This window comes from Artemia sp. Qi Xiang Cuo, chromosome 12, assembly GCF_049724085.1.
Source record: "Artemia sp. Qi Xiang Cuo chromosome 12, ASM4972408v1, whole genome shotgun sequence".
Taxonomy (NCBI): Eukaryota; Metazoa; Arthropoda; class Branchiopoda; order Anostraca; family Artemiidae; genus Artemia; species Artemia sp. Qi Xiang Cuo.
In genome coordinates, this window is record NC_142805.1 from 51,985,868 (window position 1) to 52,006,348 (window position 20,481).

The following is a 20,481-nucleotide window of genomic DNA, read 5'->3' on the forward strand; positions in this document are numbered from 1 at the left end:
CCCTCCCACGGTTTTTTCTCCAAATGCATCGGATTAAAATTTTGAGACAGCCATTTTGTCCAAATTGGCCAAAGGTTAAATAACTATGCCTCCGGGCATTTGAATCAACGAAACGTATTTGCTTCGTATTTCATTGCAAACAGAGTAAAAGGTCATATTTTTGCTATTTTTGTGAGCTTTATATGGAGAAGGCCCATTTTTTTGCGCCAAGACTAGGTCTCCTGTTGACATAACCCCCCATAGTCCCTGGGGTAAAAGCTGTGAGTTATGCAAGTTGCCAATTATTCATATATAAGATTTTTTACTGGGAAAAGGCGGCATGTTTGATCCCGGGTCACCAAAAAGCCTTAGTGTATTAAGGTGAAACTTTGAGCAAATATCAAGAGGGATGCCCCACACAACAGCTGAGGGTATTACATTAAAACTTTCAGAAAATATTGAAGAGTGATTGGAGCGCAACATACCCCCTACCCTTTTTATGTGACCCCTCCCCTCACCACTGATCGAAATTTAGAAAAAAACATTTTGTTGGTATAGTCAAAAGGTCTAATAGCTATGCCCTTAGAGATGTCATGCCCCCCAGTTCCGGGGTAGGGATTGTAAATTGTACAACTTGCCCATTATTTACATGCAGGATTTATCAGAGGCAACGCTATAGCGTTGCCTATAGTAAAGGCCATACGGCTCCAATATTTTAGTATTATTATTTATTTTTATTTTATTTTTTCTCAGAGGCACTTCATGTGGAAGGGGTCGTCGTATAAACTTGAAAGGGGGCTCATTCGATTGTGAATCGAGAGTTCTAGTGCCCTTTTTAAGGTCAAAAGCTGATAGAAAGGCAACATATGTCCCTTCCATGCCCATCATTTCCTAAACACATCCAATCAAAATTTTGAGATAGCCGGTTTGTTCTACGTGGCTGATTTCTAGATAGAAATTATGTTTTCGAAGAGGACCCTACCCCACATCCCTCAGGGCAGGGTTGTAAGTTATGTCCTGGGGGCATATAAGGTTTTTTATAGAAAGTCGTGTCGGCGAAACTTCAAAAAGGCTCAAAAGGGCTCATTCGATTGGTAATTCAAAGGGCTAATGCTCTTTTTAATAGTTAAAAGTGATTGGAGGTCAACAAAACCCCCTCTCACGCCCACCTTTTCCCAGAATAGATCCAATAAAAAGTCTATAAAGAGATTTGGTTCAACGTGGTTGAAAGTTCTGGAAATTAGGTCTTTGAGGATGACAACCCCCCACATCTCTCAGGGCAAGGGTTGTAAGTTATGCTCTGGGGGCATATAAGGTTTTTGTAGAAATCGTTGTTGTAGAAACTTCAAAAAGGGCTCATTCAATTGGAAATTTAAATGGCAAGTGCCCTTTTTACAGTCGAAAGTGATTGGAAGGCAACTAACACCCCTTCCACGCCCATCATTTTCCCAAACACATCTAATCAAAATTTTGAGACAGCCATTTTATTCAACGTAGTTGAAAGTTCTGGAAATTATATCTTTGAGCAGGGCACTACCCCCACAGTCTTCAGGGCAAGGGTTATAAATTATGCCCTGGATGCATATATGGTGCTTATAGAAGGAATGCTCGTATAAACCTCAGAGGGCTCACTTGATTGGAAGTTGAAAGTTCTAGTTCACTTTTTAAGTGTCAAAGAAATTGGAGGGTAACTAGCCCTCCCCCAAGCCCTTTTTTCCCAAATGCATCCGATAAAAGTTTTGAGATAGCTTTTTTTTTTAAATAGTTCAAAAATCATAAAACAAAAACTCCGGTGTCAACACAACCCCCCAGGGCCCGGGGGCAGGTGTTGAAGGGATGGTCGCATAAACTTCAAAGAGGGCTCATTTGATTGGAAATTGAAAGTTCTAGTTCACTTTTTAAGAGTCAAAAGAGATTGGAGGGCACCTACCCCCCCCCCCTCCAAGCCCTTTTTTCCTCAAACACATCCGATGAGAATTTTGAGATAGCCATTTTTTTTTAAATAGTCCTTTTTTTGTTTAAAAAAATAGACTTGGGAGAAAGAGTCAAACTTTAGCATAAACAACAAGGCGTTGAGGAGGGGACAGCCCCTTTCATATACGGAATAATTTCTGTTCTTTTTTAACTTTTAATGTCGCTCATTACTTTCAGTTTTAAAAAAAACTTGTTTTTTTTATTTAATTGAAATCAAAAACGAACAAAAATTAAAAAAAAAAAAATTCTGAAAAGTAAATTTTTCAAAGAAAAGTAGAGGCCATTTTAAACTTAAGCTCAGCAGACACAAATACCTGTTAAAATTCAAACTCAAAACGACCAGAAATTACTATTAAAGAATATCTTAAAGCGAGTAATGCTTAAATTGAATATGAAAATCAAGCTTAAAAAGAAAACAAATATTTTACTATTGAAGTATAATTGAAGTAGGCTATAACAAGAGTTTGGGTATCGCATCCTTCTCTCACTGTAAAAGTATCAAACCTACTGAGTCATTGGTGCTTTACTGAAAACTCTATTTGTTTTGAACAGTCTTGGAAAGTTTAAACAAAATCAAATTGAATATTTGATGTATAATGATATTAGTTGTTGAAAGATCCATCCGTTCAAGATTTTATTTAAGTGTAATTTTATTTTTATTGTCAATGCTGTAAGAACTGGAAAAGCAAATATTTGTAATATAATTCGTTTTCAGTGAAGCCTCAATGACGCAGTAGGCCTTTGGTTTTTATTTACAGTTAAGGAAGGGGGCAGTATCCAAACTCTTGTTTGTAGTGAAACTATATTCGTCTTGAACAATTTTAGAAAAAACTAATAAATTAAACTGAATATTTGGTGTATAATGATATTAATTGCTGAAAGCTCATCAGTTCAAAATTTTACTATAATTTTAATGTTTATTTTCGATTTTAAGTAAAAAAGAAAATATTTGAAATAAAATTTGTTTTCAGTAAAGCGCCAATGACCCAGTAGGTTTTAGACTTTTACAGATAGAGAAGGAGGCGATACCCAAACTCTTGTTTGTAGTGATTTTTGTCAAGTTTCAAGCTTTATTTGCATATTCAATTTAAGCATTACTCGCTTAAAGATCTATGTATTAATTTATATTATTACATGTTGTATGTTTTTGCTATGATTGTTCATTTAATTTCTGTTCGTTTTGGGTTTCACTTATTCTTTAATAGTAATTTCTGGTCGTTTTGAGTTTGAATTTTAACAGGTATTTGTATCTGCTGAGCTTATGTTTAAAATGGCCTTTACTTTTCTTTGAAAAACTTATTTTTCGGAAAGTTTTTTTAAGTAATCATTATGAAAAGGGGGAATGTTTGAGTTTGAGTGTTTCTGAAAGGCTGGGGATATTCAGATGAAACGTCGGCAAATGTTAAGGAGTATGTTCAACTAAATCATAAGACACTATGAACATCCAGTTTATCAAAAAGCCGTATCTGTAATATCTTGAGAATGGTTGAGGGTATTAAGTTGAAACTTTCAAAGCATGTTGAGGAGGATGTTGAAGAGTGATGAAGGGCAACCAGTCACCTCCTCTTGACCTGTTACATGCTACCCTTTAAAATAAAAATTTTGAAAAACCATTTTGCTCAAAATAGTCAAGGCCTAACAATTATTCCTCCGGGGATGTCATGCCCCCGGGGTAAGGAACGTAAATTATACAATTTGTTTCTTTTTTACATGCAGGATTTATCATTAGGAAAGAGGGGAATGTTTGATCCTGGGTATGTTAGAAAAGACCAAGAATATTGAGGTGAAATTCCGGCGAATGTTAAGCAGTATTTCGAGCTAAATCAAAAGACACTACATGCATCCAAATTATCAAAAAGGCAGTTTCTGCAATATATTAGGAACGGGGAACGGTATTAACTTTAAACTTTCACGGGTACTACTACTGCAACTTGGTACTGGGAATGTAACTACGACTACTACTCCAACTACTTACGACTCTGACGTGGATGACTTGCGACGGCTACTACTTGCAACTGTGACTAATTACGATTCTGGCCAAGACTACTCGTGACTGCGACTACTTGCGACTGTGATTGCGACCACTTTCGACTGTGACTACAACTGAATTGCGACTGTGACTACTTTTACTTGCGACTATTTCCAGGAAACTTTGAGGGGGATATTAAACAAAATTAAAACTTACTGTGTGTAAAATAAAATGCAAAATTTCCCACTACTTTAGGAAATTTTGAGGGAGGATATTTAACAATAGCAAAACAAAATATGTGCCTGTTGGTTTTCAAAAGGGCGTATCAACAATATCTGAGGGACGGCTTAGAGAATTAGGCTGAAACTTTCAGGACATATTGAAGGGGAGGCTCGAAAGTGATAAGAGGGCAACCAGGCACTGCCCACGTACCCTATTTAGATGCCCCTCCACGAACCTGATCAAAATTTTACAAGTGCCCCTCAACTACCGGGGCAAGAGTTGTAAGTTATGCATTTTGACTACTTTTTACGTACAGGATTTATCATTGCGAAAAGAAGAATGTTTGATAGTGGGAATATGCCAAAAAGCTAAGGATATTAAGAGGGAACCTTCAGGGAATGTTGAGGGGGATTCAAAATTAAATCAAAAGACACTTTGTGCATCCAGACTAGCAATAAGGAAAATTTGCAATATCGTAGGATCGGCTAAGGATATCAACTTGAAACTTTCAGAGCCACTACAACTACTACTGCAACTGCGGCTGCGACTTTGACTACTTGAGACTGCGACCATAACTACATTTACTTGTGACTATTTTCAGGAAATGTCGAGGGCGATACTGAAGAAAATCAAAACACACAACGTGTTAAAAGGATTGTTAAAAAGGCGCATCAGAAATATATCAGGGACGGCTGAGGCTATTAACGTGAGACTTTCAGGGCATGTTGAACAGTTCTTGGAGGGCATAAAAAAAACTTTGTCCTTTTTAGATGCCCCCTCCCCCTTCATCGCATAATCAATATTATAAATAGCCACTTTATCAAAAATATTTAAAGGTCTAGTAAGTATGCTTCGGGGGATATCATACCCCCCAGTCCCTGGCGAAAGGGTTGTAAATTATGAAATGTGCCCATTGTTTGTATACAGGATTTATCATTGAACAAATAGGAGAATGTCTAATTCTCGGTATGTCAGAAAAAGCTAAGGGTATTGAGATGAAACTTCAGGGATTATTCAAGGAGATGGTTAACTAGATCAAAAGGCACTATATGCATCCAGGTTATCAAAAGGGCATGTCTGATCTTAGGAGCTATTAAATATACGGCAAAGGGTATTGAATTTAAACTTTCAGGACCACTATTGTGGCCCTGAAAGAGCAACAATAGTGGCCAAATTCATAATAAAGTGACTGCAACTAAGACTTCTGGTGACTAAAACTATCACCACTTGCGGCTACTTGCAGGTTAGACTACTTAAAACTACGACTACGACTAAAACTAACAGTTTCAGCACATTTTCCTCCGACCAGTACGTGGGGTATTTACTTTTCTTATCCAGCTCTTAATGTTTTTTAACGACTTAAAACTACAACTACGACTGCTTGCGACAATGACTACTACTATTAATACTGCCACTACTACTACGATTGCGACTATTGTCATTTGGGCCACTATTGTCACTAATAAAGTGAATGCAACTAAGACTTCTGGTGACTACAACTATCACCACTTGCAGCTACTTGCAGGTTAAACTACTTAAAACTACGACTACGACTACTTGCAACAATGACTACTACTATTAGTACTGCCACTACTACTACGATTGCGACTGTGACTGCAAATATTACTGCAAATTCTACTATTAAAATTTAAAACTATTGAACTCAATTAAAGAGTTTAACCGTATCTTACTTGTCAAAATGGCATAGCATTCAGGTTGTCAAAAAGGCTTATCTGCAATACCTCACGAATGACTAAGGTTATTAAGTTGAAAATTTCAGGGAATATTGAGAGGGAAGTTGCACTAAGTCAGAAAACACTAGGTGCATCCAAGATGTCGAAAGGGGGCAACTGGACATATTTACATTAATCTCATGAACGGCTAGAGTATTAAGTTGAAACTTTAATGGAATGTTATGGGGGATGTTAAACAAAACCAAAAAATACAATATGCATCCAGGTTACCAAAACGACAAGCCAGCAATATCTCAGGAATAGTTAAGGTATTAAGTTGAAACTTTCGGGAAATGTCGAGGCGAATATTGAGCGTCATCAATATACTGGTTGTTAAAAGGGCGTAGGTGCAATACATCAGGACCGACTAATGGTATTTAGTTAATTAAAAACCTTCAGAGGTTGCTGAACTAAATCAAAAGATATTATGCGCATCCAACTTGCTCAAGTCATGTACGCAATAAGTAAAATATCTCGGGAACAGTTAAGGATATTAAGTTGAAACTTTCAGAGAATGTTGAGGGGGAAGTTGCACTCAATCAAAAGACAATCTGTTCATCCCAATTTTCAAAAAGGCGTAGCTGCAATGTCTCAGGAGCAGATAATAGCATTTAATTGAAACTTCAAGGAATGTTTAGGAGAATGTTTAAATAAATCAAAAGACACTAATTAGAACTAATAAATTAGAATCAAATATTTTAATTTTTAGGCTGGAGACATGACCACTGGAGAAATATTTATTATTTTAACCAATAAAAAATTTTGGTAATCGAGAACAAACAAAAACTAATTAAAAAAAAATCAAAAAAGAAAATTTTCAAAGAAAATTAAAGATCCATATCAAACTAAAGACCAGCAGAAATAAAGTCCTACAATAATTAGGACTCAAAATGACCAAAAATTACTATTGAAGAATAAATGAGACCCAAAACAAACAGAAATTAAAGTAAATGATCATATCAAACATAATAATAACAGATACTGACACAGAAGAATAAATAAATCTTAAAACAAGTAAACGATTTTAAACCTAGTTACTGCCCCCTTTCCCCTCCCCTAATCCTATAAAAGTTCTAGACTATTGCGTCATTTGTGCTTTACTGAAAACAAATTATATTATAGCATTTGTTTTTTATATTATTTTTTAACATAATATATATATATATATATATATATATATATATATATATATATATATATATATATATATATATATATATATATATATATATATATATATATATATATATATATATATATATATATATATATATATATATATATATATATATATATATATATATATATATATATATATATATATATATATATATATATTTAAGTATATATTTATCATAACTTTGGAGAAAAAAAAGTGAAAAACAAAATCCTGAATTGCTGAGTTTCCAGGGATTAATATCATTATATTTTAAATATTCAGTTTATTTTCATTAGTTATTTCCATTTATCTTGATTATCACAGTGAATTTTTTTTTTTTTTCGTCGATCTTTTGAAAAACAAAGCACACGGTTCAAAATAAAAATAGTTTTCAACCGACTTTTATAGGCACGTCACAAACCACAATATCATTTGGAAGATACAGAAGAGGTGGAATTTGTCTTTGTTTGCATAAGCATACTTTAATAATAGAAAAAAAATGAATAAAGAAAATGACGAATTGGTCTGTCAATCATAAAATTTTTCAAACAGCGTATCCCAAATCAATATTATTACAACTAGCTTAAAAATATAGTGTGTGGGCCTTCTTTCTATTTCTACCAAAGTAGTCTACGATTCCATTTTCTTGTCTTTTCAAAAAGCTTCTTGGAAATTCTAAATTAAATCCAGGATTTGTTCGCGCAGGTTTTACAGTACATTGACAGTCTTGCATATAAGACATAAAACGGTACTTTATTGACGGAAAATAAAAAAAATACAAATGAAAGCTCTCTAAAAAATAACAACAGCTGAGGACCATACATCTTCATTACCTTTCTGGGAATCAAGTAATAGAAAGTCAGGAGAAAGGCTGATTTAAAGCCAACGTTCATTATTCAACATGTTGGGAGAAAAAAAAGTTAGAGAACCACTATGCCAGGGAAAGACATAGAAAATAAAGAGTGAAGAATTTTTTACATAAAGTAGATACCTCTGTCGTAAAAATAAACCTACATGAAACGGTTAGCACAATAATATGTAATAAATACAAAAAACAAAAATAAGACCGAAAGAAGAGCAAAATAAAACCTCATTCGTCCAACAAGAGAAAAGTACAAAAATAAACTGTACTAGAAGAGCAAAATGAACGACATTCTTTTGCTGAAATGTTCCAAATTTCTGTTTTTCCGTCCGGCTACGTTTCAAATGAAAAAAAGCTTATTGGCAACATTTGAGAAGTCATTTTTTTTTTTTTTTACCAGAGTATTATATAGACAAAAAACATTTTTTTTAACAAAAACTTAGATCTTAAGCAAAATCTTAAGCATTGTCTTCAATATTAGCATTCAAGTCTAGATTCCAATCTTTCGCAAGTGCTCTACCCTGGGTAGATGTGCTCAACTGTCTCAATTAGGAGACGTGCACTACCATTACATCAAATTCAAGGTTGGATTCTAATTTTGAGACTCATATCTATATCACTATGCCATCATAGCGTGCAGCGGTGACATCTAAAAATATATTTCTATTGAACAATCTTTGGATGCTAGTAAAATAGCATTATAAAAACACCAAAATGTTAGCAGAAATTACTTCAAAAAATTTTACCAAAAAGAGTATATATATATATATATATATATATATATATATATATATATATATATATATATATATATATATATATATATATATATATATATATATATATCACGATTTATATTAAACGATTTATCAAGTCCAGCTTTTTGATTTCAAAGGTATGGTAGGCATTGACGACCTTGTCCATGTCAAAATCCAAAACCTGATAATCATCGTTATCATTTTCAATTTGTTTGGTTTGTTTTAGCTCGGCTTGTGTTTCGTCATTATGAAACACATAACGCCGAACCTTCGTTTTTTTTAATAAAGGTATGGTAGGCTTAGATGAGCTTGTGCATGTCAAAATCCCAAACCCAATCATCATCGCTATCATTATCAATTTTGACACGTTTTGATTATCACTGTCCTTGTTGATTTTTATTGACTGGCTCACGTGTTTCGTATCGCATAGCTTCTAACTGCTTGTGTCTTTGCTCTTCATTTTCATTTTTGAGACGCCGCCGTTGTTCTTTTAACCACGTTTGTATTTGATCTTCATTTCATATTTGACTCGCTCACGTGCTCTGTGTCGCATGTCTTCTAGCTGCGTCTTTCTTTGGCTCTTCATTTTCGCTCGCTCTAATTGTCGTTTCCGCATACCTTCTAACCGCCCGTATATTTGCTCTTCATTTTCATTTTTTGCTTGTCTCTATATTTTGATTGTTTTAGATCATTTAGCTTGAGCCTTTGTTTTAGCTCCCCGTATTTATGATCCTACAGTTTTTGGTTCGTGTATACAAAGTTCAAATATTATCATCGCTGACAATTCAGGGTTTGATTCCAAATACTCATTATTCGTAGTAACTGCAACTGCAATTTTTCGTTTTTTGGGCCTTCCAACAGGCATTATATTATGTAAACAATTGATGAGTTAGAAAATCAACAATCTTATTTATGCTTTGCATAATATCGTATAAGAGAATACTTATATGAAACCGTAATAAATGATCATCTGAAACATTAACATAGTACGTGACGTCATTTGCAAAACTAAAATTAAGGTTCTTAAGGAATTTTCTCAGACTTCTTGCCTATCTGAATCGTTTTTTAATGCGAGAATATCCCAAGATATTAATTCTCCCGAAAAAATATTGAGCCATTTTCGAGAAAAAATACATAAATACACAATTATTGTGCACTTATAAAGGCCTTTTCTTCATTTTTTGCACATTTACAAAATGATGTGAAAACTTCAAGTAATCCTTGAGCAATAGCAATAAAAAAAAACGATGTTATTCTAATATTAGCCAACCTCCTCTATGAAGAAAATATGCAATTACAAATGCAACCAGTAAATGCAGACCGAAGAGCGCTATTTCTCGATTTTTCATTAATTTCTGAAAATGTGTGAGATGTGCTCTTTCGGTTTGGGCAGAAATTATACAAATTTTAGCTTATTGTTAGAATTGTATTTAATAATATTTGGACTTCGTCTTTTTGGTAAATCTCAGTGTAGAGGTTGTCATACTGAATCGAAACGGCTATTCATGGTAGTATAAAGATAATCATCATAAATAATACTTTTTGTTTTCGGTTTCTGTTTAAAATTTATGTATTACAATAAGTTAATTAGCTTTAGACAATTTGAGAATCGTTCATTTTTCCACAGTTTTGGATATAGAGTAAGTTTTTGGATTTTTTTTTTTGTGATAAAAATTACCCTTTTACATCTTCTTTGCTATGCTGAGAACTGTGAATGATCATGCATGGACTAATTTAGAAAATATATTTTTGGTACAAATAATTATTTGTAATTATAATTACCCTTCTCCCTCTTCTCGAAGTCTATCCTCATCAACTTTCTGAAAATGAATAACATCAACATGCGTTTTGAAAACAGATTTTGTCAACTGCATCCGCGGGATAACTCGCAGTGGAACGGCACGATAAATACCAGTTACAGTCACCCTGTCACCTGGTTGTACAGAGTCCACGAGGTCATTGTGAGCGAAGAGGACCACTGTATGCGGGGTCTGTCCCGCAGGCATATCATCTAAATAAATAGAAAAAATTAATATAGACCAAATTTTATCGAAATTAAGAAGCATATATATGAGGGGATTTCGGGACGTTAGAACCATCGCTAGTAACATTTGTTGACAGTGAGTTTGATCTGTGGCTATTCAATCTTCTGCAAATCATCACCAGTTAGATTCACAGCTCTGCTTCCACCCCCGGTATTTCACAGCACTTCTAGTGCTATAGAACCCTAATTACTAATTACTTCTAATATTCTAATTACTATAGAACCCTTCGTGTTGCACCTAACTCAAAAACAAATCTACCAGTTCAAGATTGACCTTCTTTTTTTTATCAGCGACCCAACAATTCATTTCTATGAATAGGAACAAGTCACTTGGTGCGAGATCATGAAAATAAAATGGATGCAAAAAGGTCTCAAATCCAAACCTTCTTGCTTGGTCAACAGCAACTTGACGTGAGTGAACTGGTGCATTGTCAACAAGCAGGCAACTGTGTCCGCAGAAATACAAAAAGCTGATACTTCCAATATTGTGAGCTTATGAGTCGCCATCGATACTGATAAACATTTACCACTGTACATACCATAACACCCTCCAGATGACAATTAAAAATTTGCGACACCCCCTCGAGTTAAAATATGAAACGCCCGGATTGATCAACGATTTACAAATTAAATATAACCCAAATCGTGCAGTTCAAAACGAATTTATGGGGGAACGCCAGCCCAAAGCCGTTTTGGCCGATTCGAGCCCTTTTCCTGGTCGACAAAAAGGCTCAAACACAAAGGTATCAGATTTCACACAGACTTGAGTAAACAAACTCGAAGAGGGCGACTTCCAGGGGTTCCTTACGCTTTTGAACAAAAGGAAGCCGCTTTTGAACAACTGACCGCTTTTGAACAAAAGGAAGCGTTAACCCCCTCAGCATAATTTATGCACCCACATCCGTTTGATTCCAAGTATTTTTGTCTCTTTGTCGGGTCATAAGCAATTTGAAACGCTTGTATGTAAACTATTTGAAGGGACTGCACTCAGTAAGTGTTTTTTATAAAAACGTCCTATAACCTTTTCAATAGAATGTTTTTTGCCGCATTTTCAAATGCCAATTACGACAATATTGCCTGAAGTGATCTTGCGAGCAAACCCAAAATAGGTTTTTGAGTTTTTTTGGGATTTCAGGAAAAATAGGTAACAGCTTTAGCATTTTGCTAAATCAAAATGTTCACCTGATTCTATTCTATTAGAAAAGACTGAGACAGCCTAACTGCCTCAACTATTAATGTCAGACAAACTCAAAACGCTTACTATGGGAGAGATAGGAAGGTCGCTTCAAGTATGGTCGCCCCTTATCGTGACAGGGGTGAAGGGGAAAACCAAAAAGACAACAGCAGAAAGAATTTTTTAGTAAAGTTGTCAGAATGACACATTAGAGAAAAGTGTGAATCCTAGGTAGATAACTATTAAAACCCCAAATAAATGTGTAAATAATCTAGGTTTGGTCACCATGGTAAAGTAACAAGTATATAACTCAATAATCCGTTTTCATCAAGTTTATGAAACTGGAGACCGAAAAATACGAGAGGCAAAAAATCAAAACAAACGAATTTGAGAGGTTCACTGCTAAAGCGAGTCATCTCCATATTTTGACCTGTATAAAGGTCCGATGAGCCAACGGTACTGAAAAAGAATATTTTTTCTGTTCATTTGTTTGTCTGTCTTTAATCCCAACCCTTCTCCTCTCAGTCACACTAACATATTTACTTTCCAAATCTTTTTCGATTAAAGAAATAGCCTATTCTGTACCAAAAATAATCCCCCAAAAATGTTCCACAAGTTAACCATAAATTCAGTGTGCATTATCGTTCAGCAAAACTCAAAGGAAAATAAATAATCAACCAAAAGCAGCACAAGCAGCTTTACTCAGCAGCTGAAGCGTTGACAATCGTCGACGTTGGGTTGTACTGAACAGCCCGGACCGCGTCTCAAGTAGGTGAGTTGTACAAGGCATTTTAGCCATGGCTAAATTGCTCCAAAAATATCGGGTTATCTCAAAGTAGCACTAATCCACAACTAAAGGTTATCGCGTCTCAAGTAGGTACTGAACTAGCGCTTGTCAAGGCAAGACATCACTTTTACTTCGTGATAGTTCTCAACTGTGAAATCCAGTTTTATATCAATTACTGTACTGTTGATTCCGAGGCCCCTCATATTTGGATTTTATGAAGAAAGGGGCCCACGCTCGTAAGTTTCTTTGAAATGTCATTTTGATGAGTTGAGGAAAGAAGCGAGCGTACAGTATATTTAGCGACATTTTAATTACGGATACAATATAATTAGCGATGTCTCTCACGAAAAAGTATTTCGATGAGCGTATGGACAACTTAAAGCAACTGGCAGAAAATCTTCGTACGGAGAATGCAGCGTCGAAACAAGAGAACACTGGCTTGAAATCTGCTCTTGTGGCAGTTAAAAACCAGGTTTTAAGAACTGAATTGTATGTTAAACGCAAGAATCTTCTTATCCATGGAACTCCTAACAAGGAAAATGAAAATATTGAAGAAGCCGTTAATGATTTTTGGTCAGAAATGTCGGTACGAAACTAGAGGGATATTAAGTTTACGGCCATCTATAAACTTAGAAGCAAGGCTAAACGTCCCAGCAGACAAAACTCGCGTCCGGCATCGGACCCTATTCTTGTATCTGTTCTAAATCTTCGACGTAAGGACAATATTATGGCTTGTGTTGGTAATCCAAGAAATACGGGGGAACGCGTCAGTATTGACCTTCCATTTGAGCTGGCTAAACGTCGGAAAGAACTTTTGAGTATGGCTTATAATTTAAGAAATTGTAAAGTTGCCTCCGATATAGTGTCTCATACCAAAGTGGTTCAGAAAGGGACTAGGTTATGGGTAGAATCTAAAAAGACTTCTAGTTCTAACTGGATGAAGGTTGATGACGCATGCTACGACTCGCTTACCCTAGTTTTCCCCTCGGCCAATTCTGATTTCGATTCTGACGCATGATTATTAGTGAGTGCTCGCTTCCGCTTAATATGTTATATCTTAAAAAAATTTGCTGTTCGATAATGATATTTGTCTTTTTTTATTTTTACTTTTCGTTTGTGTTTCTCTACCCACAGTAGTTGCAGCTTCCTGTGCTATCTTACTGGTTATTTTTTTTTTGTTTCAGAGTAAAATAAATAGGCTCGTTTCAAAGCCTTTTTACTTCGGATTAAGAGGTTGACGTCACTGGTAATCACGCGACTTCGGCATGGCTTTCTGTCACCCGCATCGGTAAGTAATTATGGTTCAGATTGATTCTCCGTTGGGGATTAACGCTAACATAACACTAGAGAAGTTAAATGATTATGAACGTGGGAGAGTTAACTTTAATGAAATTAGAAATAATCCGGTTGGTAAAGCCCCAAATATTAATTTCTATAAAAATTTTGAGAATATTATTGATAGTGTGTTTGTGGTGTAGCTGAGATTTTGGGACTCCGGAGCTCAGTGGGGTGATGCATTCCCAGTTTTGCATATAAGCGTTCAGGGCCTAAATTCTTCGTTTGATGATATTAAATTATTATGTAGGAATTCTTACCCTGCAATTATCGGTCTCTGTGAAACATTTTTGAGCCAGAAAAATCAGGTACTTTTGGATATTCCCGGTTATATGTCGATATTTCTTAACCGTAAGACAGCCCAAAAGGTGGACTCGGGTTTTACATCCGAAATGATTTTCAGGCTGTACTAAGACATGATTTATGTACAAATAATGAAAAGGTACTTGAGTCACTTTTTATAGAAGTCCCAATCAAAGCTAAGGAAAGGGTAATAATAGGCGAAGTATATCGTTCTCCAAGTGGGTCTATAACTCAATTTATGGAAACATTAGAAGATGTTCTTGGGAAAGTCTTTGCTGAAAATTCTGAAGTTATATTGATGGGCGACTTTAACCTTGACCTTGCGTAACCGTCATCTAGACAGGCTTCTGATCTTTTGTCTTTACTAATTTCATATAGATTGGCTCCTTGTATAAACATACCAACAAGGATTTCAAACCAGTCAGCAACATTAATTGACAATATTTTTTCAGCACTACACTTTCTTAATAAAGAAGTCCTACTATTCGATACTTACGACCATTTACCAGTAGCACCCTTGTTTCCCACCCTCAAAACTCCGAAAAGACTATTCCTCTAGAAGGCACCGACATTCTGTAGCTCCCCAGTTGAGTTGGGTAGAACAGAAAAACATCTGAATACATCTTCATGGGACTTTTCATTACCAGAAAATATTAATTTGGGCAATTATAACGATATATATGGCCAGTTTTATGACACTGTTAAGGAAAAGATCTCGGCTTATTGTCTAAAAGCCCCTTTAAAGAATCCTCGACAAAAAAGATCAAGACCCATAGCTCCCTGGCTAACATCAGGAGTCCTCAAGTCAATAAATAGGAAGCAGAACCTTAGGAAAGAGTACAAAAACAGACCAAGTGATGCTAAATTAGAAGCATTTAGGTTATACCATAATATGCTGAAATCAATTATTTGGAGAGCAAAAGCAGTATATTTTACAAATAGATTTGGTGATCGCGGCAAAAATACGAAGAAGATATGGGACGTGATTAAGGACGCTACTCGGCCATCCAAAAAACTGGAAGGTCTCCCTAAGTCTCTTATGATATAAGATCAACTTATCACAGAAAAAGGGCAAGTACGACATCATATGAACACATTCTTTGCAGAGATAGGGAAACCAACTGCTAATAGCGTTTCCCACTGCTCGGTGTCACAGACTTGGAAGCAGTTCCTAGGCCCCCCGTGCTTGAAATCAATGGTTTTCTTGAGGACGTTACGGTGCAGGAAATTAAAAATATTGTTTCGTCTTTAAAGAATTCTTCAACAGGTTTTGACGAAATTTCTACAAAAGTAATTAAACATATCCTTCCATTGATTATTACCCCAATTGGCCATTTGATTAATAGGTCATTTCAACTAAGAGTATTTTCCCAACGTCTGAAATTGACGCGCGAGATAGCTCTCTTTAAAGGAGGTGACTGTGAGGATCCTTGAAACTATAGGCCAATCTCACTTTTGTTAGTGTTCTCTAAGATATTTGAAAGGTCAATGCTCAAACGTCTGGTGAGATTTCTTGAAGCAAAATTTTTTTTCCATCAACATCAGTTCGTTTTTCGCTCGAAGTATTCTACAGAACATGCTGGTAATAAACTTCTCCAGTTTATACGACAATCTTTAGATTCTAATTATTTGAAAAAAACTACGTTTTCTAAAGAGTTAGAGGCTGAGTTACAAGGTCGAACCTTAAAACGTACAGGGATTAGGAGGCACAGTTGGGGGGCTGCCGCCCCCAAAACCCCTCGCTTTCGCAGCCTTTAAATAAAAAAAAAGTTTTTTAAACTGAAAGTAAGGAGCGACATTAAATCTTAAAACGAACAGAAATTATTCCGTATATGAAAGAGGCTGTGCCCTCCTCAACGCCTCGCTCTTTGCGCTAAAGTTTGACTTTCTCACAACTCTTTTTTTAAACAATAAAAACTTTAGCGTAAAGAGCGAGGCGTTGAGGAGGGCTCAGCCTCTTTCATATACGGAATAATTTCTGTTCGTTTTAAGATTTAATGTCGCTCCTTACTTTCAGTTTAAAAAACTTTTTTTTTATTTAAAGGCTGCGAAAGGGGGGGTTTGGGGGGCGGCAGCCCCCAACTGTGCCTCCTAATCCCTGTACGTTTTAAGGTTCGACCTTGTAACTCAGCCTCTTTAACTCTTTAGAAAACGTAGTTTTTTTCAAATAATTTCTGCACGTTTTTGTACAGTTTATTACTTATTATTGCTTGACTAACTGTTAGCTGATCGTGTAAGGAGTTAAAGTTAGGGGGCGGCCGCCCCCCAAACCCCCCACTCTTGAACATTCTTGTGTTAAGGCTTTTAATTCCTGAATACTCAAATCACGTCGTACAGGGTGCCTCCTAATCCCTGTACGTTTTAAGGTTCGAACTTGTGACTCAGCCTCTTTAACAGCCCCCCCAACTGTGCCTCCTAATCCCTGTACGTTTTAAGGGTTGACCTTGTAACTCAGCCTCTTTAACTCTTTAGAAAACGTAGTTTTTTTCAAATAATACACATAAACAGGTTAGACGTGCTTTGTTATGAAAATTGACGCGCAGATATTTTCATAACAAAGCATGTCTAACCTGTTTATGTATATTATTTGAAAAAAAACTAAGGTTTTTCGTAAATGTAAATTCGGGGGATAATTTTTTAGGTCTGAAAATATCAAAAGGCCCTAACAGGTCGAATTCTGCTTCGAATGAGTCCTCATTCAAACGGATCCGTTGCCAACTGTGGCCTGTAGGCGTGTCTAACAAAAAAAAAAGAAATGATGATGAATTTGAAGTGGCTATATTTGGTTTTTTGAAAACAGGGAAGGAGTGATCGGATTGAGCTGAAATTTCGAGGATAAGCTCCCGGGCCCTAGGAAAGCTTAACCTCTAAATTTCAGCCCGATCGGACAACGTTAAAGGGGGGCTGTGGTGGGAGGGTCCAAACTTCCGGCCCAGTTTACCCCATGAAGATAAAGTCGGAGGAGGATGAAATTTTGCAAGTTTCTTAGTTTGAGCTTGGGCTACAAAATGCGATTACCGCCGTCTCTCTGCGACCTCTAGGACCTGAAATCGCTTAACATTGTGGTGGGTCGCCTCTTTATAGAGGCACAAGTGTGTCTCCTTGATCTTATTCCTGCAGCCATTTTTCTTGATGTAAAGAAACCTTTTGACAGCCTTACACACAAGATCCTCATTGGTAAGCTTTCTCATTATGGTGTGCGTGGGGAAGCATTATCTTGGTTCTATTCATACCTTACTGACAGATCTATTGCCATGGAAGATACAGACAGGGAAGTTCCAATTGAATACGGAGTACCCCAAGGTTCTATTCTTGGACCAACCCTCTTCCTGATATATGTGAACGACCTCTGCCGACTTCTTAACACCCCATTTCCCAATGTTTGCTGTGGATTGTCACAAATGTCACTCTCATACTATGTCGGTGTCCACATATGATAGTCGAGAAGAACTGGTAGCATTTGCAGATGACACTACTCTAGGTGCTGCAGCTCCGGATGAGTCATCCCTTATTCTAAAGCTTCAAGCAATGACTGAAAAGATACTCAATTGGTTTGACATAAATCAACTAGCTTTAAATGTAAAAAAGTCGTACTTTCTTATTTTTTCCCGTACAGGTGTGAGCTGCGCCATAATTACTGAGCTTCCTACACCAAGAGGCTCCGTAAGTCGCCCCCCGGATCGATATATGAGATTCCTAGGAGTTCTTTTGAATGAAAATATTTCGTTTAAGTAGCACGTTCAAGTAATAAGAGTGAAAACTTCCCGCGGATCTGGAATCATCCGTAAATCAAAATGTTTATTTTTTTTTGCTATACTCTGTCTTTATAATTTCTCTCTTATTTTCCCTTATATATGTTACTTTTCATCTCTGTGAATGTCTACATTTTCTTTTGTACTTTCTCCTGTTCATATTCTTCATGAGAAAGCGGCAAGAGCTCTCCAGTCGAGTATACACACTCCTGCTGATCACCTTAAGATTAAAGATATTCATGTTATATCTCTATCTTCGTTGGTATATCAATCCTTCCACGGAGATCTCCCATTTTGTTTTTCTGGACTACTTAAGCTAGTAGGGGAAGTAAATTTGTACGCAGTTCTAAACTGGGAAGATGTGATGATTCAGGCTACTCCCTCGGTTCGTTCAGACTTTGTGGTCTGATCGTGACTGTGGGACGTGCTTGGAATTTGGTTCCTGCTGAGATTCGTCAGTCACGAACACTTGGCTCCTTTAAAAGACAGATGAAAAGTTTCTTATTGAAGGTAAATATTAAATAATTTATAGTTGTTTTATGGTGTTTTTTTTTTTTTTTTTGGGGGGGGGGTGTTTTTTTTTTTTTGGCATTGGATCCTCGATGTGTAGATAATTTTATTTGTTTTTATTTATTGTCGGGTGATAGGAGGGTAGCTGTTTCGTGTGGACTGTCGATGAGTTGACTTCTTTTCCTTCTAGATTTATAAATTAGACATTGTTTAGTATTGTTTATGCCAAGTTTCAATATTAGTCATTTATTCTATGTGGTTTCCCAAATAACGGGCCATTGAGCCCTTTGGTATATGGTTTATTGAGCCCTTTGGGATATGGAAATAAATGGAACTTGAACTTCTTGTTTATTAATGCTCTAATCTTTGAAGGGAGGATAGACCGTTTGCTGTAAGGATGAAAAAGTACCACATAATTGTTTAAAGTTATTTCTTTGGTATTTCTCAACATTCACTACGCTTTCTCGCATATAAAAATAAGATCCCTTCAAACCTTTAAATCCAAAGTCATATGGGATATTTGTGGAGGTCTTCAGCCTCATTTGACGATTACTGTTATAAACACTTCCAAATACGTTTTTATGACCTATCCACCGTTTTTATGACTTCCAATGAGAAATGAGGGTTCATCCCCCTCCCATGTAGTTTCGGAATGACTAAATTTTTACGATGCCAAACAATTTTGTTTTACAATAACATTATCATAGGCAAAAAAATACATAGGCAAAAAATACAAATGAATGTGCATTGTCAGTTTAATATACATATACTGATATTTAGTAATCAAAATGTTAATATTATTTGAAAAAAGTAAAAAGTAAAACATTAAATTTTTTTCAGTAAAGTGCAAATTTTGTTCTGGCCTTGGGAAGCCATAGGGGTTTTGCGCCCAACTTATGTTAATTTCTGCTCGTTTTGATTTTGACTCGGTTAATTATTGTAATTTCTGTTCGTTTTGGGTTTCATTTATTTATCGATGCTGATTTGTGGTAGTTTCACACTTGCTAGATTATTTGATTTTATTTTTGCTCATTTTTTGTTTAATGGAGCTCTTTACTTTTCTTTGAAAAACTTATTTTGTAGAAAAAGTTTTTTTTCAATTAATTTTTTTAAAATAAGATTATTTTTAATAACAAAAAATAATTGATATTATTTTTGAAATAAGACTGAGATTAACTTCTTTTTTTAAGAAGCAAGGGACAAAACCAAGCCCGGAACCAGAATTGTAGACCAAATAAGGGTTTTTGTGGCCATTGAAGTATCATTAGACGAACACAAATATTACTCCCCTTCTTAGTTAACCAGCTTAAAACTGTCGGATAAAAGACAATGTTATCTCTTTTTTTTTCATTTTTACTGAAGATTAATTTATGATTTTTTAAGACTGACAGCGTGAATATTTGATATTCCTTTCCTTTAGAGTTATGACAGGCAAAAATCTTTTAGCCGTAACTCGAAGAGACTTGTAACAGATAAAATGGAGCATTAATAATAATATTCACTTTTATTCATTTGAATACTATATTATCCATTTTCAATTTATTGTTTTGATCCGCGAGTTTTGTTTACATTCGTGTCTTTTTCTTTGTTTTGATTCTCGACAGTTTTATTTTGTCTTTAGTTTCCTTTTTGTAATTAGAAAAATAAGAAATTATAACGTATAAATTATTAATTTTTATTTGAGACGATTCTATGAGCATAATTCTCAAAAGCACAAAAGCACCAATCACGGTCCATGGGTTGGTTCTTAAACATGCGGTGAGAACGTGAACACCTAATTCAGGTAGGTATAGTTTCCACCATTTCCAAAACTCTTTCTAGCTTGACAAAGCCCACATCCCAAAAAGCACACAAGTTGTCAGCATAATTCTTGGTCTCACATTTAGTGTCCTGGGTCCTGAAAATTCTTGGGAATAGTTG

General features: G+C 35.6%; 1 protein-coding gene across 1 annotated transcript in view; it reads right to left on the bottom strand.

The window, feature by feature from the left end:
• Positions 1-10,434: 10,434 nt before the first annotated feature.
• LOC148946260 (DNA replication licensing factor MCM4-like) overlaps positions 10,435-20,481 on the bottom strand; it is a 149,950-nt gene continuing 139,903 nt past the window's right edge. The window contains exon 6 of the mRNA XM_089097893.1: positions 10,435-10,667. Within this exon, the coding sequence (XP_088954019.1) occupies positions 10,435-10,667 (233 nt within the window). The remainder of the gene's footprint in view (positions 10,668-20,481) is intronic.